At 35.5% G+C, this 18,528-nt stretch overlaps 1 protein-coding gene across 2 annotated transcripts; it reads left to right on the top strand.

Moving 5' to 3' along the window:
• The first annotated feature begins 832 nt into the window (after nucleotides 1–832).
• LOC127627172 (monocarboxylate transporter 6-like) lies at nucleotides 833–16,653 on the top strand. 2 transcript variants are annotated; one of them, XM_052103440.1, is made up of 5 exons: nucleotides 833–1,124; nucleotides 6,715–7,031; nucleotides 9,477–9,620; nucleotides 11,939–12,769; nucleotides 15,225–16,653. In XM_052103440.1, exons 2-5 carry the CDS (start codon nucleotides 6,725–6,727, stop codon nucleotides 15,473–15,475), a joined length of 1,533 nt encoding a protein of 510 aa, XP_051959400.1. In that variant the 5' UTR covers nucleotides 833–1,124; nucleotides 6,715–6,724; the 3' UTR covers nucleotides 15,476–16,653. The 2 variants fall into 2 exon arrangements, with proteins under 2 accessions (XP_051959400.1, XP_051959399.1); XM_052103439.1 differs by having other exon boundaries at nucleotides 6,604–7,031.
• The last annotated feature ends 1,875 nt before the right edge of the window (nucleotides 16,654–18,528 follow it).

Here is an 18,528-nt window from a genome sequence, read left to right as displayed (position 1 = left end):
ATGATTTTTTTCAGTCATACATACTTAATAGTGATTTTAAAAATTATTTAATAGAGAATGCACTCACAAAAAGTAATTTTAAGCCCATGGAATATTTTGAGCTTAAAATTCCCTTATACTCAGATTTGCCATGACCATTTGAACTCTATGAATACCATCCAATTTATATTTAAAACCTAAAAGCTGCTTTAAATATGTCTAAATTCACAATAAAGATGACTCTTTTACAGAATATAAAAAACTCAATGAAACTATAAATGGTACGGTCGGGAAACCAAAGTAAGTGTCAAGCTCATGTTTTACAATCATAAAACTCTCACTGTATGAATGGTCTTAAGAAACAAGCATTTGAATAAATCCTAACACTTTACAAAAAGGTTAAATTTGCTAACAGAAGTTATTGCATTTGGTATCATAAACTATATACACACACAGATATATATATATATATATATATATATATATATATATATATATATATATACATTATTATTATTACTATTTTTTAACAGCATTTATTAATCTTTGTTAATGTTGTTAGTAATAAAAAATACAATTGTTCATTGTTAGTTCATAGTGCATTAACTAATACACTTTCTTTATGTAAAGAATTGATTACTATATGTTGAAATTAATATTAGCCAAGATGAATACATTTATGTAAAAGTATTGTTCATTGTTAGTTCATCTGAATTAATGTTTTTAACTAATGTTAACAAATGCAACCTTTTTGTAAAGTGTAACCAAATACAGTATATGGGCAATGGGCTGTATTTACTTATCTACGTCAGCATACAGTAACCCGCCCTTTAGAGCGAATCAAGGCGGATGAGAGACGCTCTGGGGGAAAGGCGAAAAGGAAATGCCATGCCATCGCCCCGGTGCTCAGATTTCCCTACGTACAGACTGCAGTTAAAGGAGCCGTTACCGCTTCCATTTAACACTGGTTAGAAGTTCAAGATGTGAGAGTTCAGGCTGTTTCATTTGTCAGCTTTTGCTCATTCGGTTGGAGTTGTAAGCTGCTTCCACCCGGAGTGTCTCCTCCTAACGCTGTTTTGAATGTCCGCAGCCTCCGCAAGCACACAGACGAGAAGCAGCCGTGGATAGCTGATAACGCTCAAAAGGTGGGTTTGTTGTTTATTTGACGAGACCGATTCAAGTTGAATTTTACAGTGGTTGTGCATAGCAATACGTCTTTTTTTTTTTTTATTTAAATTGGGCTGACAGAACTGAATGAAAGGTTGCCATTTGGCTCATGAGACAAGAGAGCCCAGTGATGAGGACACAGGTACTTACTTTCAATCAAGGCCATAACATTGAACTTTGAACATTGAATATAATGGTCCTCTTTGTTCCTTTAATATAGTAAAGGCACTGAATGGAATAATTTTCTGAATAAAGGCTTGAAATGCGATAAAGGCCCAAAATGTTATATTTTTTGGTTTTAAAAGATACATGTAATTTTAAAGATCACAGTGCAAGACAAACACTGTGTCTGCATTGCAAGCAATTTGCCTGTTTCAGTCATCTTTTCTTTCTTTTTTGTGCTGTCTCAAAAAAAATACTAATATAATTTACATTTATTTTCATCATTGATGCATCTGTAAAATTACATGACTGTGTCAGCTGGCTAGCAAAAAGAAAATACACAAAATGATTTACTGCCCTCAAGTTGTCCCTTGTTGCTTTTCTTCCCTGTAGAATCTTAAAGGGTTAGTTCATCCAAAAATGAAAATTATCTCACCATTTACTGACCCTTAAGGCACCCTTGATGTATATGACTTTCTTCTTTCAGCCAAACACAATCAGAGTTATTTAAAAAATATCCTTGCTCTTCCAAGCTTTATAATGGGAGTGAATGGTACCTTAGATTTTGAAGCCCAAAAAAGCGCATCCATCCATCCATCAAAAAAGTAATCCATACAGCTCCAGGGGGTTAATAAAGGCCTTTTGAAGCGAAGTGATGCATTTTTGTAAGAAAAATATACATATTTATTACTTTATAATGGGAGCAACACTAATTGACTGGCTGGAAGAACATAATATAATAATAAAGAAGATCCAAGCTCCAGCTCAAGAGAGCACTTATCACCATAATGGTGACTTCAAACAAAACACAACACTAATTAAACTAAGACTTCTTCATTCTGAATAAAAACTTTTGTACAAATTTTTTTCTTTTCTTTCTTTTTCTTTTTTTTTTTACCATTTTTGTAACCCTCAATGCATTGCCAAAGCATTCATAAAATATCTTTGTAAAGAAGTCAATGGAAAGGAGGAGGCGAGAACCGGCTTTTCAACATAAATAATAGTTTAATATAAAACATAAACAGACGACACAAACACACGACACATGACGGACATATCTGTAAACTATCTCTCTCTCCCACACAATCCTCCGCAGTCGGCCTTTATTCCTCTCAGTGGCTTGATTAGCCTGATAAGGGACCGGGTGTGTAGAATCACGACCCGGCCCCGCCCTCCGCCCTGCCACAATCTTCATGATTATTCATAATTATCTTCATAAAACACACACTATTCAATCCTGTCAAAATGTACATTTAAAATGTACATTGCTTCAAAGGTTTATTTTTTTTTTATTTGACTTCTTACAGACAAGTAAAGGCTGATGTGAGATGCTAAAGAACAGAGGAGATGGTCAGAAACATCTTGAAAATTAACCATGTGCCACAAACTAAAATTTTCTGTTTTATGTCCCCAGAAATCTTGGACTACTTTGCCCTTGTCATATGGATTACTGTTATGATGTCTTTATACTGAACCTTTAATAGTGCTTTATAGGATTTGTCCTTTTTGAAGCTTGACAGCTCCTGCTCACTATAAACTGTTATTCTATGGAATAAAGCTGCTTAAAATATCTATTTTTATGTTCCAAGTAAAAACTCAGCATATGGATTTTAAACAACATAAGGGTGAGTAAATGAGTGAGTAAAAGTACATTTTCCATTTTTAGGTGAGCTACTCCTTGGTGGCTCATTTTTTGAGCACAAACCTTATACTCAAAACATACTCAAAATAAAATAGCTTTTTTAAAAGGATTAATTAAAGATATAAAAAAAATATTTAGAAAATCTTAAATTGATTGTTAATGATTACCTAATAATATTTGCATTAAGAATATGACACTGTACTCACCAAAACCAAAAAATACAATAGAAGTCACAAGTCGCAGGCCTTGAATGATGAATGATGAATAGTTTGCACCCTTGGAAATTACTATCATAAAACAGTGGTCAAATATTGCATGTTTTGTTAGATACTTACATCTTACATGACACAAATACTCTTAACCTGAACTGCTGACACTGATGCGTGGCACTGGGATAATCCACGTGGTTCCTGCTTAGCATCTTAAACTTGAGTCCAGCCTGCAACGATTTGATCTTAAATGACATTAACGAGCGGTGTTAGACTACTGAGCATGGTAAAAATGAAACTTTTTTTAAACCATTATGTTATTCCTGAAACAAATTAATGACAATTAGACAGCGGTGCATAATGAACTGCAGCAGAACAGCAACAAGGATATCAATTATTGGGGGGGACAATCTGGCCATATCTGATTATTGGGGGAGACTTGTCCCCCTAAAAGTATATTGTGGTTACGGCCCTGCTTTCAATAGTCTGTTAAGAGAAGCTCACAATATTTTTTTATATTTTACTGTATCTGTGGGCTGTTAGCAGTCAAATGCATCTTATGTTTTTTATAGTGTTTCTGATGTTCTTTAAAAAAATGAAAAAAATAAATACAAATATAATTCACAAATATTTCAACATATCCAAAGCTTAAATCAGATCCGAAATTCCGCCTCTGCAAATTGTCAGAACTACACACAGTCACCTTGTGACACTCAGTTTGAAATGACTGACCTCTGGTCTGTCATTTGTCGGATGCAGAGAAATGGCAGCTTCAGTCCAGTAAGATTAAAGAAAATGATCTACAAAAATGTAGTGAGTACTTTTCAAGTTTAAATTTAGTAAAAAGTAAAAAAAAATTCTTTGAAAATGTAATTAATTAAAAGTGCAAGTATTCTGTTTAAATTGCACTCAAGCAAAGTACAAATCCCCAAAAATAATACCTAAGTATTTTTACTCAATTACTTTACACCCCTGCTTCTTCCAGAACAACAGGCACGGCATTTGTCTAGTAAACAACAGAATGTTCAGATCACCTCAGTTGAAGAAGAACTGAACACAGATAAATGCCACGAGTGAAATAAACACAATTTTGACAGCTCCACTCTTACACACCTGTGTGTATGCACAATACACAAACATGTGTGTACATAGGTCGACTTTTAGACATATACTGTATCTCAGCACCTGTTTTCATGGAGCTGACATGGTTTCTATGGTGGATGTGGCCACATACACTCTTCTTCCTCTCTGTACATACTCTGTACATAAGTACTTACTTTATTCAGTTTTGTTTTAGCTCTACAACATATTCTGCATAGTATTTACTATGTTATTACTGTTTTTTAACCTTGTATGATCAGTCCTTTTTAATTTTTTTTTATTGTTTTTGTTAATGGAATTGGTAACACTTAGATTAGATAGACAATTTACAATAAGATTCCATTTGGTAATATTAGATAACAACATTGGTTAACATGAACTAACAACGAACACTTTAACAGCATTTGTTAACATTGGTTAATATTAATTTGAACATATAGTAATACATTTTTTTAAATCAAAAGTTGTATACAGTATGTTAAAGAGATAGTTCAACCAAAAATGAAAATTCTCTCATAATTTACTCACCTTCATGCCATCCCAGATGTGTATGACTCTCTTTCTTCTGCTGAAGACAAACTATTCAAGTGCATGGGTACCAAAAATGTGTAGCTCCAAAAAGCACATAAAGGCAGCATAAAAGTTATCCAAATGACCTCTGTGATTAAATCTATATATTCAGAAGTGATATGATAGATGTGGGTGAGAAACAGATCAATATTGATGTCCTTTTTGTACTATAAATTCTCCTCCCTGTCCAGTGACCATTGGTGTTATGCATGAAGAATGTGAGTCACCAAAAACAAAAGAAGAATGTGAAAGTGGATAATTATTGTAAAAAAGGTCATATATATTTTTCTGTTTCTCACCCACACCTATCATATCACTTCTGAAGACATATACTTAACCATTGGAGTCATATAGATTACTTTTATGCTGCCTTTGTGTGATTTTGGAGCTTGAAATGTCTTGCCACCATTCACTTACATTGTGAGGACCAACAGAGCTGAGATGTAGCTTGTAAAACTCTTAATTTGTGTTCAGCAAAAGAAAGAAAGTCATACACATCTGGGATGGCATGAGGGTGAGTAAATAATAAAATATACTAAATATACTAATATACAGTGTTAGGGGTATAACAGTTATGATCCGGACCAGATATGGAGAAAGAAGACCAGGAGTCGAGAAGTTCAATTAAAGAATCAAAAATTTACTGAAGTATAGTCTGCAGTGAAATTGGTAGAGCCAGCGGCAAAGTCTCACGAGGAGATCGAAAGCCAACTCGTACCTTACACAAAATCGTACATCAATTATACCATTTGCAAGGACGTACATTCCATTATTTTACTCCTGATTGGCTAAAAGACCATAAAGTCACAACATATAGACAGCTATGCGGCCTATCAACATTAATCAGCGCACTTGTCGTCCGAGCCCGAGATTTACATCTGAAGTGACCTCGCAGATGGTCGCGGGGCGTCTTCGAGTCAGCCTGGTGTGCATCCCTGGGTTCAAAACCTGGGTAGAAGGTCAGACGCACACACAAAACACTGACGAACGACAGTTCTTTCTGGGCACAAGAGAGCCAGAGCACAACGTTATCAGGCCATTTAAACCAAAACAGAGAGATAAAATATTCACTCCTCGGGCAGAGGAGAGGGGTAGAAATAACATACATTTCTTCCCTAAAGAAATAATTAGAGAAAATCACACTTCTACTATTCAGGTATTATTACATAGGACTTTAAACCATATAATTAGTCATGGAAAGGTAACAATCAAACACAGAATACATCTGGAACCTATGTTTAACGCATTCTCCAGCCCCGCGGAAACACCAGCATCACAGATAAGCTTATCCCCAAAAGACCTTCAGCCTACGTGCAGGACAGAGAGAAAGACTCTGGAATGTTCCTAAAAGAGACTAGTTAGCATTCAACACACATATGATTCAAAGTATATTTCAGTTATGCATAAGAAAATAGAATTGATTATGTGATCATGCATATAGTTAATTCATCACTTTATTAAAGAAGTTAAGCAACAGAATACAGATAGATATTGATATAAAAGGATATATATATATATATATATGTATTGATATATCTGAAGAGACAAGTGATTTTGACCCTCACCCTTCAACAGTATACATAAATATACTAATATGAACTAACAATTAACAATTGCATTTGATGAATAAATGCTGTAAACATATATTGTTCATTGTTAGTTCATGGTACCTAATTCAATTACTAATGATAATGAACGAAACCTTATTGTAAAGTGTTACTATGGAATTTACTTTAAGTGACTGTTTAATAAGGTTCTTGTTTTATTGTATAGGGGGTTACAAGCACATTTTATTTTAATGACATGGGAAATGCAAGAATGTGTTGCCCTGCCATCCTGGCACTGGTGGAAAACCTCAGATGGCAGTGACTTTGTTACCCTCAGATAGGAAAATATGGCACCTCAACAACCTTCCAGCATGGATGAGCAGACAGGAGAGCCACATGAGCCTGAATCTGAGGAGGGAGAGAAGGAATGTCCAGGACCCCCTTTAGGTGAATCTGAACAAGCCACCATTGATGCTCCGGATGGAGGCTGGGGCTGGGTGGTCCTGCTTGCTACCATCCTTGTCTTGGCACTGACACTGGCATTTCCTTCCTGCATTGGCATTTTCTATGTAGATCTTCAGACAGAATTTAAAGCCAGCAACAGTGAGACTTCTTGGGTGCCATCAATAATGATAGCAGTTCTACATGCTGGAGGTAAGGATGCATCATGCAAAGGAGACATGTGGTTTTTTGAACATTCTGTGCATACGCTATTTTTAATGACAGCTGCCTGAAACAACCTGAAGTTAAGTGCATGTAAAGAGTTGATTGAGGATTGTTGTGTTGTAAAAAGTGGTAACATACAATTGTTTCCTAAAGGATTTCTATTTGATACTTGGCCATTAATTATTTAATTAGTGAAACCTAATGTTGTAAGGTTGATTAAATTAATTTATATTTCTGGAAGAAAGAAACCATTTCATTTAGATTTTACCACATGAAGCACATTTGTTAGGTGCACACTGTATGGTTGTGGTCACTATTCTGCCGTCTGAGACAAATTTCGGAAATCCTAAAGGATTTCTGTCGTCGCAGAACAAAACCTGTAAGAACCTTACAACGTTCAGTGATTAATAGCCTTTGCGATGATCTTCAGCCTCCGACAAAGTACTGGCAGTGGCAGAAATTTCGTACAGTGTGACTGCTATTACGACGGCCAGATGAGATAGTCCGATCCTCTCTCACTCCCTAATTCACTTGGAAAGAAACCTGCTCCATGTTGGCACCATAGCAACATTTGTGCCCAGTTATCACTCTACTCAAGCGCTCAATATTTTTTCTTCTTTTCATTTTATATAAAACATTTTAATAAATAATTAAACAGAAAATACTTGGAGAAAAGTGTAACATGTCAGCAATATGAAAGCATTATTCTCTGAATTAAATAAATAGAGAGCTTAGGCTACAATAAATAAATAAATGATTGCATTTTCTTTACAATGTTATTATAATTACTATTTCATTTTAATACATTTACTTTAAATGTCTGTAAACTTCTTTAGTCAAGATTCACACCACTCCAATTTGATTTAAAAATAAATAAATGAATAAATAAAATAAAATAGAAACATTGAACAATTTATACTGGTATTTATGGGACGTTTTAATTCAAATCAGCAAATACAGTCGGATACAATTATAGAAATCTATATCATGTTTGTGCATTATCCGTAGGGAAATTGGAAGCATGATATATTATCAGCCTTTATGAATTCTTGAAAATTTGACGTAGCCGATAGGTTACTCATCTAAAAGAGGTGAAAGATGTATTATAACCCACCTTTTTTGTTTTCTCCAATGTGAACAGAGAAGTTTGTACTTTTTATTGTAACTTGAGTCACGTTCAATGATCGGGATGATTGGAACCACATTCGGCTACAATGTATATTGTGCAGTCTGACATAATGTCGCACAGTGTGCCATGGTGATATCAATGCATTCATATCGCACAGTCTGACAAGCAACAATCGTAAAAGACTATTATATATCGTACAGTGTGCAACTGCCTTTAAATGTCTGGTCTAATTGTTGCTTTTGTTATAAATACATTTTATCAAAACATATTTATCAACAATTATACCAATTAACAAGCTCCCTCTCTCATTTGCATTAAATATGTATTTTCCCACTTATGAATAATGCTCATACTTTCACATTCCTTACACTGGAAAAAAATGTTAACCTAAAAAAGTTGCTTCCTGTGATAAATTATCTTTTTTATTCAAGTCAAAAATATTATTTAACATCACTGAATCAACCTGAATATATTAGATTACACCAACAAAACTTATTTAAGTATTAGTTCCAGTAGAAATAGCTCTATAAGACAGCAATGGCAGTTGTGCATGGATGCCGCAGAGAATAGTGTGAAGCCTCCACAAGGGCAAGGTCTCCTTGACAACGCACTCAACAAGACACGTGATAAGATGCATGGATTGACGGTTTCAGACGTGGAGGCAACTGAGGTTTGTCCTCCGCCACCTTGAGGCGAGTCACTAGTCACTACGAGGACTTATAGCGCACTTGGAATTGGGCATGCAAAATTGGGGAGAAAAGGGAAGATCAAAATGCTTTTTGAGTAAAAAACTAAAACAGAACTTGTTTACTCACAAACAAGTTCTGTTTTAGTTTTCACAAGGAAGTTGTGGTCATTACTTGACATCTACTCTGTTCATTTTGAGTGATATCTCATTCATCAGTTAAGTATGTAATAGCACGGCTTTCAACAGAGACAGTCAATAAAAATCAGGATTTCTTTTTGCAGCATCTTGGTGATGTTGGCATGTAGTGGTGAGAGAAAGGTTGTGAACCCTAAATAATTTTCTGTAGGCCTGCATTATTGTGAGAAGATCTTTCTCAAAGTCATAGTGACAACTAAAAGGAAAAGGCTGATCTAACACATTTCAGTGTTCCTCCTGAACTGCCATATGTGGGTTACCTGCAATAGTTTTGTGTTGACATTTGCTTAACATATTTGAACAAGGCAGCTCATTGTTCTTGGGTGGAATTCAAAGTGAGATAATGCTGTATCATGCTGGGGCCTCGGAGAAAGCCACCATAAATGCAACCCATATTAACCATAAGCATTTTTTCTTCCAGGTCCTCTCTGTAGTGTGCTGGTGGAACGCTTCGGCTGCCGGGCGACAGTGATGTTTGGGGGAGTGCTGAGTGGTTTGGGGATGGCCGTCAGTTCTTTTACAAATTCCATACTTGAGTTATACATAACTGCTGGGGTAATAACAGGTCAGTATGTTTGATCTGTGGTTAAGAGAGCATCAGCAATGGTAAAGAACAAAGTACATAAAGAGATGAGATTATGTAAAGGATAACTACAAAGCTCTACACTCTTCTGGCTGCTGACATGGATAAGAATATGAGTTCAAATGCTTATAACTTAAGCAGTATCCCTCAAGCAAGAGTGCTGTTGTACTCTGTGCAAAATCATGTAATATTCAGAACAACAGCACGATTATAAGTCTAATACAGCAGGTCTATTAACAAAAAAACATTTTGTCGTCATTTACTTACCCTCATGTTGTTCCTATCACGTATGACTTTCTTTCTAGAACTCAAAAGGAGATGTTAGCAGGGGCGTGTCCAGATCATAGACTGTAAAAAAAGATGGACGACGCCCCTTCGCTCTTTTCCATTGGTGAGAACTGAAGCCGCCAGTGTTCCGATATGGCGCTGACATCTTGGGATTTGAGTCTGCGCAGTTGCGATTTCGGGACCAGACCTGCGCAGTAGTGAGTAGGAAGTAAAGCCGCGATAAATCAAGGCCCCGCCCTCACTCTCGCTGAATCAATCGCAAGCACACGCCCCTGCACTTTTGACGTTTGACTTATGACGGTGTGAAATAATTAATTATAGAAATTTAGATATTACATTTAAAGCTCCAATCTCCTCAGTCCTCCGAAGATCCCGAAAAAAAGTCAGTTGTTGCTTCAGTGACTACTTCGCTCAGAGAACCTGTCAATCACAGCTGTCAATCATGATGTCACAGCACCGTTTTTATAGCATCAAATAACTAACTAAAAACAAACTTATTTTGAAAACAAACACTTGAAATTACATCAACATGATAGAAACTACAGTAAATGACAGAAACTATCTTTGGAAAAAAGATATGTGAAGTGTAATTTAATTATTTAATTGGTCTCACGTCCCGTTGAATTTTGAGGGCTTGTGCAGCACACTTGGTCCAGATGGTTGGCCCTGGCCACCCCTAGAATTTGATTGGTCACCCCAAGTGATACCCCAAATTGTAAACTATAATTTGTCATTTCCAAAGTCGGAGGCGGACCTTTAATGTAGGTAGAACCTTGTTGGTTTAAATCGAAATGGGAATCAGTGTCAAGAAATGGTAGTTAATCGAGTGGTCTTCGTGCACTGTAGATCGCTGAAGCATAGAAGGTTCTAAAAACATAACCCTGCCACTTTCCCAGCACTGGAAGTGGTTAGAATGAGTGACAGACAGAATGGGAGAAGGCTTGAGTGGATTGACTAGTTTTTTATTCTTTGCTTGACGTCAGAAAATATGTGCCGTGAGTAACAGCTTTAAACTTTTATTTAGTGATTGTTTAAATGTTTGTAACATAAAAAAAGAAAGATATTGTGATTTTGAAAAGACCATTTGAGCAGCTAGTTTATTATGACAACAAATCAGTACCTCTTTTTCTGGTAAACAGCAAATTAATGCAGATCACACCGGTTTGATTGTACGCCTCTGAGCCTAGCCTAGTGTAATCAAATGGGTTTGATTGCACGTGTGAAAGGGTTAAAAGATACAATGCAGTTAACCTTGTAAACCTGTGTAGCTTCCTTATCATAATCATTTTTTGGAGTTAACTAAATTAATTGGCCTATACTTTTTTAATTTGTGGAAATTTGCTTCTTCATATAGAATATATTTATATATATAAAAAACTATAAAACAATAGCCTACTTGATAGTAATGCATCATGCCAAGGTAGCTTAATCTCTCTAAAACTCCACAAAACTGCACAGAACTACTGTGTACACATGGTGCACTGTTCTTTTTGAGACAGTATCCATATTAGCAGTGTCCATAACATTTATGCAGTTTTAAGAGATACTACATACATAAAAATTATACTGGAAAAACACAAAATGTAATAAACATATGCTATTTGGATATTCTGTGTTTTTCAGTTTAACTAAATGACATTCGACTATTGAAATTCCTGAAAATGTACATTTCTTATTATTAAAATTATTATTATTAAAGCTGTCAAAATGTGATTAATTAAAAAAGTAACACAGAAAAAGAAGCAGAAAGAAAGTCATATGGGTTTAGAACAACATTAGAAGGGGTAATTGATGACATAATTTTCATTTTTGGTTGAACTATCACTTTAATATTGTGAACAACATAAATGTATTGTAACTTTTAACAATTAATGGTAAATGATAAATGCAGACTATTTCATCTAAGTACAAAATACATCAAACTTCAGCCATGTTATGTAGATTGTTTCCAATTTAGTTAGCACATTTCAATCTCATGCTATATAATAGATAACCCTGTGTTTGCTTCACAGGTCTGGGTTTCTGTTTGAGTTTTCAGCCTGCTGTTACCATCCTCGGTCATTACTTTGTGCGCCGTCGTCCTTTTGCCAATGCAATGTCATCCACTGGCACTGCTTTGGGACTGTCAACATTGCCTTTTTTAGGTGACTATCTCCACAGTGAGCTTGGCTGGAGAGGGAGCTTTCTGGTGCTGGGTGCTGTGCTACTTAACTGCTGTGTTTGTGGAGCTGTTATGAGACCACTGAGACCTCGCAAGCCCAGAATCTCTAAGGCAATTAAGAATGGCCCAACATCCCCAGTCAAAAAACGATTGAAAGGGAGAATGCAGGGGATGTTTGAGAGATTAACATCCTCCCTCAGACGTCACATGGCCTTTGACCTGTTCAGTAGTAACCTGCGATTTCGGGTCTTCTCCTTGGGCATCACTTGGATGATGCTAGGGTTTGTGGTGCCCCTTGTCTACCTGGTTCCCTACGCTACGGCCTACGGCATGGATCAGAGCCAAGCAGCCCTGCTGCTCTCCATCCTGGGCTTTGTCAACATCTTTGTGCGACCTCCCATCGGAGTGCTCTTCGGGTTGCCCTGGTTCAAAGGCCGGCACATCTATGTGTTCTCGGTGGCACTGTTTATTAATGGACTCAGTAACAGTATTTGCTGCATTGCTGCTAGTTTCCCTGTGCTCTTAATATATGTGCTGACTTACGGGTTGTCTATGAGCGTGATTGGCACTCTGATGTTCACCGTGCTGATGGACACAGTTGAGATGAATCGATTCCCATCTGCTCTTGGTCTGCTGTCTATCATGGAAAGCGTCACACTGCTGATTGGGCCTCCTCTTGCAGGTAACATGAAAATCTTTTAGTTGCATAACTTCAAAAGGTAAGTGTAATGTAGGTGGAAAGTGCCATGTCACTAGCTTTATGTGTATGGTTCAAACTGAACAAGATATTTATGCTTCTAATATCCAGATGCTTTGCGTAAATGTCAAAGACTGTTATAAATGTGGTCATGCTGGTCCGTCAGCATCTATACCTGCCATAGAAAGGAAATAGTTTTGGGGAGTTGACATGTGGTGTGTTTTTAAAACATTATTTTCTTATTAGAATGTATGCAGCTTTTATTACCTCATATGAACTGAGAGACTACATTGAAAAAAGTGGTTACCTGCAAATGTTACATTGAAAGGTTAGCTCACCCAAAAATGAAAAATCTCTCATAATTTACTCACCCTTGTGCCACCCAAGATGTGTATGACTTTCTCTCTTTTGCTGAACGCGAATGAAGATTTTTAGAAGAAAATTGAAGCTCCAAAAACCACATTAAAGCAGCATAAAATGTATGCATATGACTCCATTGGTTATATTAATGACTCCTGAAGTGATATGATAGATGTGGGTGAGAAACAAATAAATATTTATGTCCTTTTTTACAATAAATGATCTGCCCAGTGTGTGGCAATATGCATGAAGAATGCAAATTGCCAAAAACAAAAGAAAGTGAAAGTGGAGATTTATAGTAAAAAATAATTAAATATGTATGCGTTTATCACCCACACTTATCATGTAGCTTCTGAAGATATAGATTTAACCACTAGAGTCTTATAGATTACTTTAATGCTGCCTTTATGTGCTTTTGGAGCTTAAACATTTTGGTACCCATTCACTTGCATTGTGAGGACCAAGAGAGCTGAAATATTCTTCTAAAAATCTTTGTGTTTAGCAGAAGAAAATCATACACATCTGGGATGGCATGAAGGTGAGCAAATTATGAGAAAATGTTCATTTTTGGATGAACTATCCCTTTAAGGAGTGATTTCTACCTGCTTTGTTGGTGTAACCGAATGTGTTCAGGTTGATTGAGTGATGTTATTAAAAAATTATTTTGACTTTAATAAAACCAGTTAATTTGTACTTTAAATATTATATTAAAAAAGGAACTTTTTACTGTCTTAGGGCATCAGATACACTGTAAAAAATATTTTGTGAGGTAACCCAAAATAAATGTAGTTCATATAATAGTAAATATTTACCTGACAAATTATGTTACACCAACGAATGTTTCTTTTGTATGGGTTAGATCAAGTAGAACTAGACCCTAGATGTAACAATGCTACCACTTTCCCTCACATCTTTATGTTTCAGATACACATTATGTGGCAAATAACCAATAATCCAACCCCTTAAGTATGATTATGGTGTTTTCTGATTAGCTACACTGATCCTGTACCTTTCATTAAATACATTCCTATTCTCTCTTAGAATAACATATAAACGTGAGAGTGTAAAATTGTACTTGGGGTGTTGTGTCTGTGCTTGCATGCAAAGAATGGAATGTACCATTCCATTGTACCATGGAATTTTACCATTGTATAAGCACTAATCTGGATTTGTGTGGACTTTTGTGGGAGGCTGTGTTCTTAGGCTGGTTAGACTGACCAGGATGTTTTCTCACTAATGTTCTTTCACATAGTAATGTCATTAGTTGGGCTAAGCCCAACCTAGCACCTTGGAGTGTTACTGAGTGCTGATTAATTCTCACCATTGTCTTAGAGCCACTCTATACAAACATGCATGATTCATGTTTTGTGTATAGCTCCAAAATAATGCTGACATAGCACATTGGTTAGTTGTGGATCAGGGTGTTTTTTTTTAATTGAATGTACAGTACTGTGCAAAAGTCTTAGGCACATTAAACGTTTCACAACATTTGTCTTCTGCTTTAGTGTGTCAATAGGATATATCAATTTTAGATTCCCAAACATTCCTTTTGCAAATGTAATAAAATGTAAGTAGAACAAGGAGTCCTGCAACGGATGTAACGGCGCTGTGCACAAATGTACCTAGGAGAAATGGTGCTGTTTTGAAGGCATAGGGTGGTCACACCAAATATTAATTTCATCCTCACTATACATCATTTTCCACAACTGCCTAAAACTTTTGCACAGTACTGTATCTTTATATAGATTTGAAAGTTAAAGGATATCATCATTTACTCACCCTCATGTTCCAACCCCGTATTACTTTTTTCTTCCGTGGAACACAAAAGAAGATGTTAGAATGATAGCCTTCATTTTCAATGTATAGAAAAATATGCAATGAAATTGAATAGGTTGTGAGACTAACATACTGCCTAACATGTCCTTTCTTGTTCCACAGAGGTCATACAGGTTTAGAACAACAAGGGCGTGCATAAATTCAGACAGAATTGAAATTTTTGGGGTGAACTTTGCAAGGTTCAAAACACTGAAAATCATGACCTCCTAAAACTGTTAAATGTAATCATATTTCTGTGTTACAGGAATCCTTGTGGACAGTACTGGCTTGTACACATATGTGTTTCTGGCTTGCAGTATCTCAGTGTCCTTATCAGCTCTGTTCCTAATAGTTTCATTTTACTGGCTGGACTGTCACGATGCAGCCCAGAAGGACAATTCACCAGCTTCTGGATCTCTAGCTAAGCCTGCAGTCACTCTGTACAGCAGTGTGCCTGCATATGGGGACAAGACATATAACCTATCTTCAGAGAAAGAAAACATTACTGAAATATGACCTGCATCAGAATCAGACTGGGTTGTTCATGTTTAAATTTTTATCTATATCAGATGTGTTACAGCTCATGGAATGTTATACTGTATACACAGATTTTTTTGTCCGTTTCTTAGTAACACAAAATGTGTTGTTTTTAAATATATCATTTCAGTGAGTGTCAAACTCGGGTAGTTTTGTACTTTGATATATGGTCTAGTGAGAATGAGCTCATGTCACTGGTATGCCTTGTATGCCCTCTGTTTGGGTTACAATAAATTAAAGGTGATGTAAGTGATTTGTTAACAACTTGTTCTCACTAGCTGACAGATTGAACTGAAATAAATGTCCTGAGAAATCTCACCTATTTCTTTGACAGCCCTAGGCTTTGCGAACAGCAAAAAGGCGACTGGTGAGCGTTTTTTAATTTTTTCCAGAAAACGAGCCAATCAGAGAACACTTTTTTTGCCTTTTATGTGTTTGTGTTTGCTCACACGTGTTTGGAGAGCAGAGTTTTGAACAGAGAGCAGGAGGTTGACAGGTTGGTCTAATTCAGTGCCCCAGTCGAGTGGACTAGCAAAATGTCTAAAATCACAAATAGCAGCTTTAAATATTATAAAATGCTACTTAATACGTGATCTACAATGACAAAGTTATTTTGCCAGGAAATAAGCTATTTGGAGTCAGGAATGCATCATAGCTTGCTTGTTTCATGCCTACAGTATAATATCTATACTATGTCAAGTTTTTAGCAGACTCAGTTTCTTCATTTTTATAAATTATATCACAATACACAATTACTGTGATAATAAGCTCCATACACGGAAAGACGTGCATTCACTGTCTAAAATTTGACCTTTTTACCTTTACCCATTCTATTGCCAAAGTAAGAAAAAAGACTGTTTGATGAATTTGAGTAAAGTTGTTATTACTTCATGTGGGCAATAGATGGCTAAATATGCAGTACTGTGCTGATATTTTAGGCAGTTGTGGAAGTATAGTGGGGATAATAAAAAAATAATGCCTTGAATATTTTTCATTGATCAATTAACTTAACATAAATTGCCATAACATATTCAATTAATTTAAAGTGCAGTAGCCATAATAAATGTGTAACAACTATATTTATAACAACTATATTTATATTTATAACTAGATGTGTAACAACTATATTTATATTTATAACTAGAACAAGAAGTCCTACAACAAAATGTATATATATATATATATATATATATATATATATATATATATATATATATATATATATATATATATACATTTTGTTGTACGACTTCTTGTTCTACTTATATTCTATTCTATACAAAAGGAATGTTTGGAAATCTAAAATTGATATTTTCTACTGACAGACTATAGCAGAAGATATAAAATAACCATCTTAAGACAAACGTTTATGTAAAACATCTAAGGTGCCTAAGACTTTTACACAGTACAATATCTCAAAGACAGGCCTTATTTAACTCAAACACATGTGCAATGAAACTTGCAAAGACAGAGCCATCACATTTCAAACACAGACTTTCTTTTCCAGTTGAGTATGATTTGCCCTTAATACTGAAGTATGTGCCCTTGTGGGGTAGGTAGTATTGTGAGTGTTTGCAAATGTTCAAAGGGCCTATTTTAATTCAATACAGAATAAGACACATTTCAATTTAAGCCAATTTATATGCAAGCTAGCTATTCAATTCTTCACATGTAAACTGTTTTTAGTCTTGTCATAGTTGTGCTGTTGTTGTTTAGTTTTTTACTTTACCAAAGCAATATACCTTATTCTAAAAGATGAAGGGCTGTGAGCCTCTCTAGAATGTATCATGTATATCAAAATGTACATTACAGTGTATTTACTACAATTATAAAGTTTATTTCTGTATTAAAGGCAAAAATATTTGGAATTTTAGTACTAAAGATTATGTTCTGCTGTCTAATTGCACTTAATAAACAAGCAGAGTTATTTTACCTATTTTTCTAATCTTTCTTTAGCAGCCAGATTTCTATTTACACCTGAAGTTTGTGATTGCCACACACAGCAAATTCTGTGGTTTTGAAATTATGGTGTAAACCCTAAAAGTGTTACAATGTTAAAATATTAGTGAACATGTACTTCAATTAACTAACATAGCGGGCATTAGCGGCGCAAATGAAATTGCAAAACATGCACAAATAAAAATGTTTTAACAGGTATCCCACACTCTCCTCCATCTTCCTTTATTCAACCAAACAGGTTTTCCAATTTCAAATTCGCAATGTTGGTTGGGCCAGAAGTTGACTTGTCTGGCTGCTCAAAAAGAAATATTTTTAAAACACCACAGAGCCACAGTATTACCACTATTAGGAAGTCAGTCTTACAGTTGTCTCTGCGCATTAAACTAGCATGAGAAAGTATTTGAAAATAGCAAGAAAATAAAAATAAACTACAAAAAAACACTGCACCTTTAAGACAAAAACAGTGGTTTAAACCAGGAGACCCCTGATTGTTTGAGTGTGTAAAACATATATGATGTTTCTTAAACATGGTGCATTAATAATCTGTTAAGCATTATAAGTAATGGTGTTTCATAAAGTTATAAATTAAAGCTGTAGGATGTAACTTTTGTTTGTGTTAAAATACTTTCTGCGATCCTAGCTTAATATGCAGAGACAGCCATAAGTAAGTCATTCATAGGTTAATTTTCTGAAAACTGTAAACATTGCGTCTCTGTGGCACTATAAAAATATTTTTTGTTTTGTTTTGAGCAACGATCTCTAGAGAGTCAATAGCATTGACTCAATGGCGTGAGTTGGGGGCGGGACTATCTGTTTGTTTGACCAATGGCAGAGGGGGGGGGCCTATTCAGAAAGCTGTTTTGAAAACAGTGTGTATATTTGCTATTCGGTTTCGCAGAACTGACATGCTTCAGGTTTAAAGTTATTATAAAATGTTACAGAGAAAATCTATCTTTATATATTGCCAGTCCCTGGTTTGGCTGAGAGTCTTGATGGGGGTACTTGGGTCTGTGTAATATATATATATATATATATATATATATATATATATATATATATATATATATATATAT

This window comes from Xyrauchen texanus, chromosome 33, assembly GCF_025860055.1.
Source record: "Xyrauchen texanus isolate HMW12.3.18 chromosome 33, RBS_HiC_50CHRs, whole genome shotgun sequence".
Taxonomy (NCBI): domain Eukaryota; kingdom Metazoa; phylum Chordata; class Actinopteri; order Cypriniformes; family Catostomidae; genus Xyrauchen; species Xyrauchen texanus.
The sequence above is the reverse complement of the archived record's forward strand: the minus strand, read 5'-3'. Positions and strand labels throughout refer to the sequence as shown.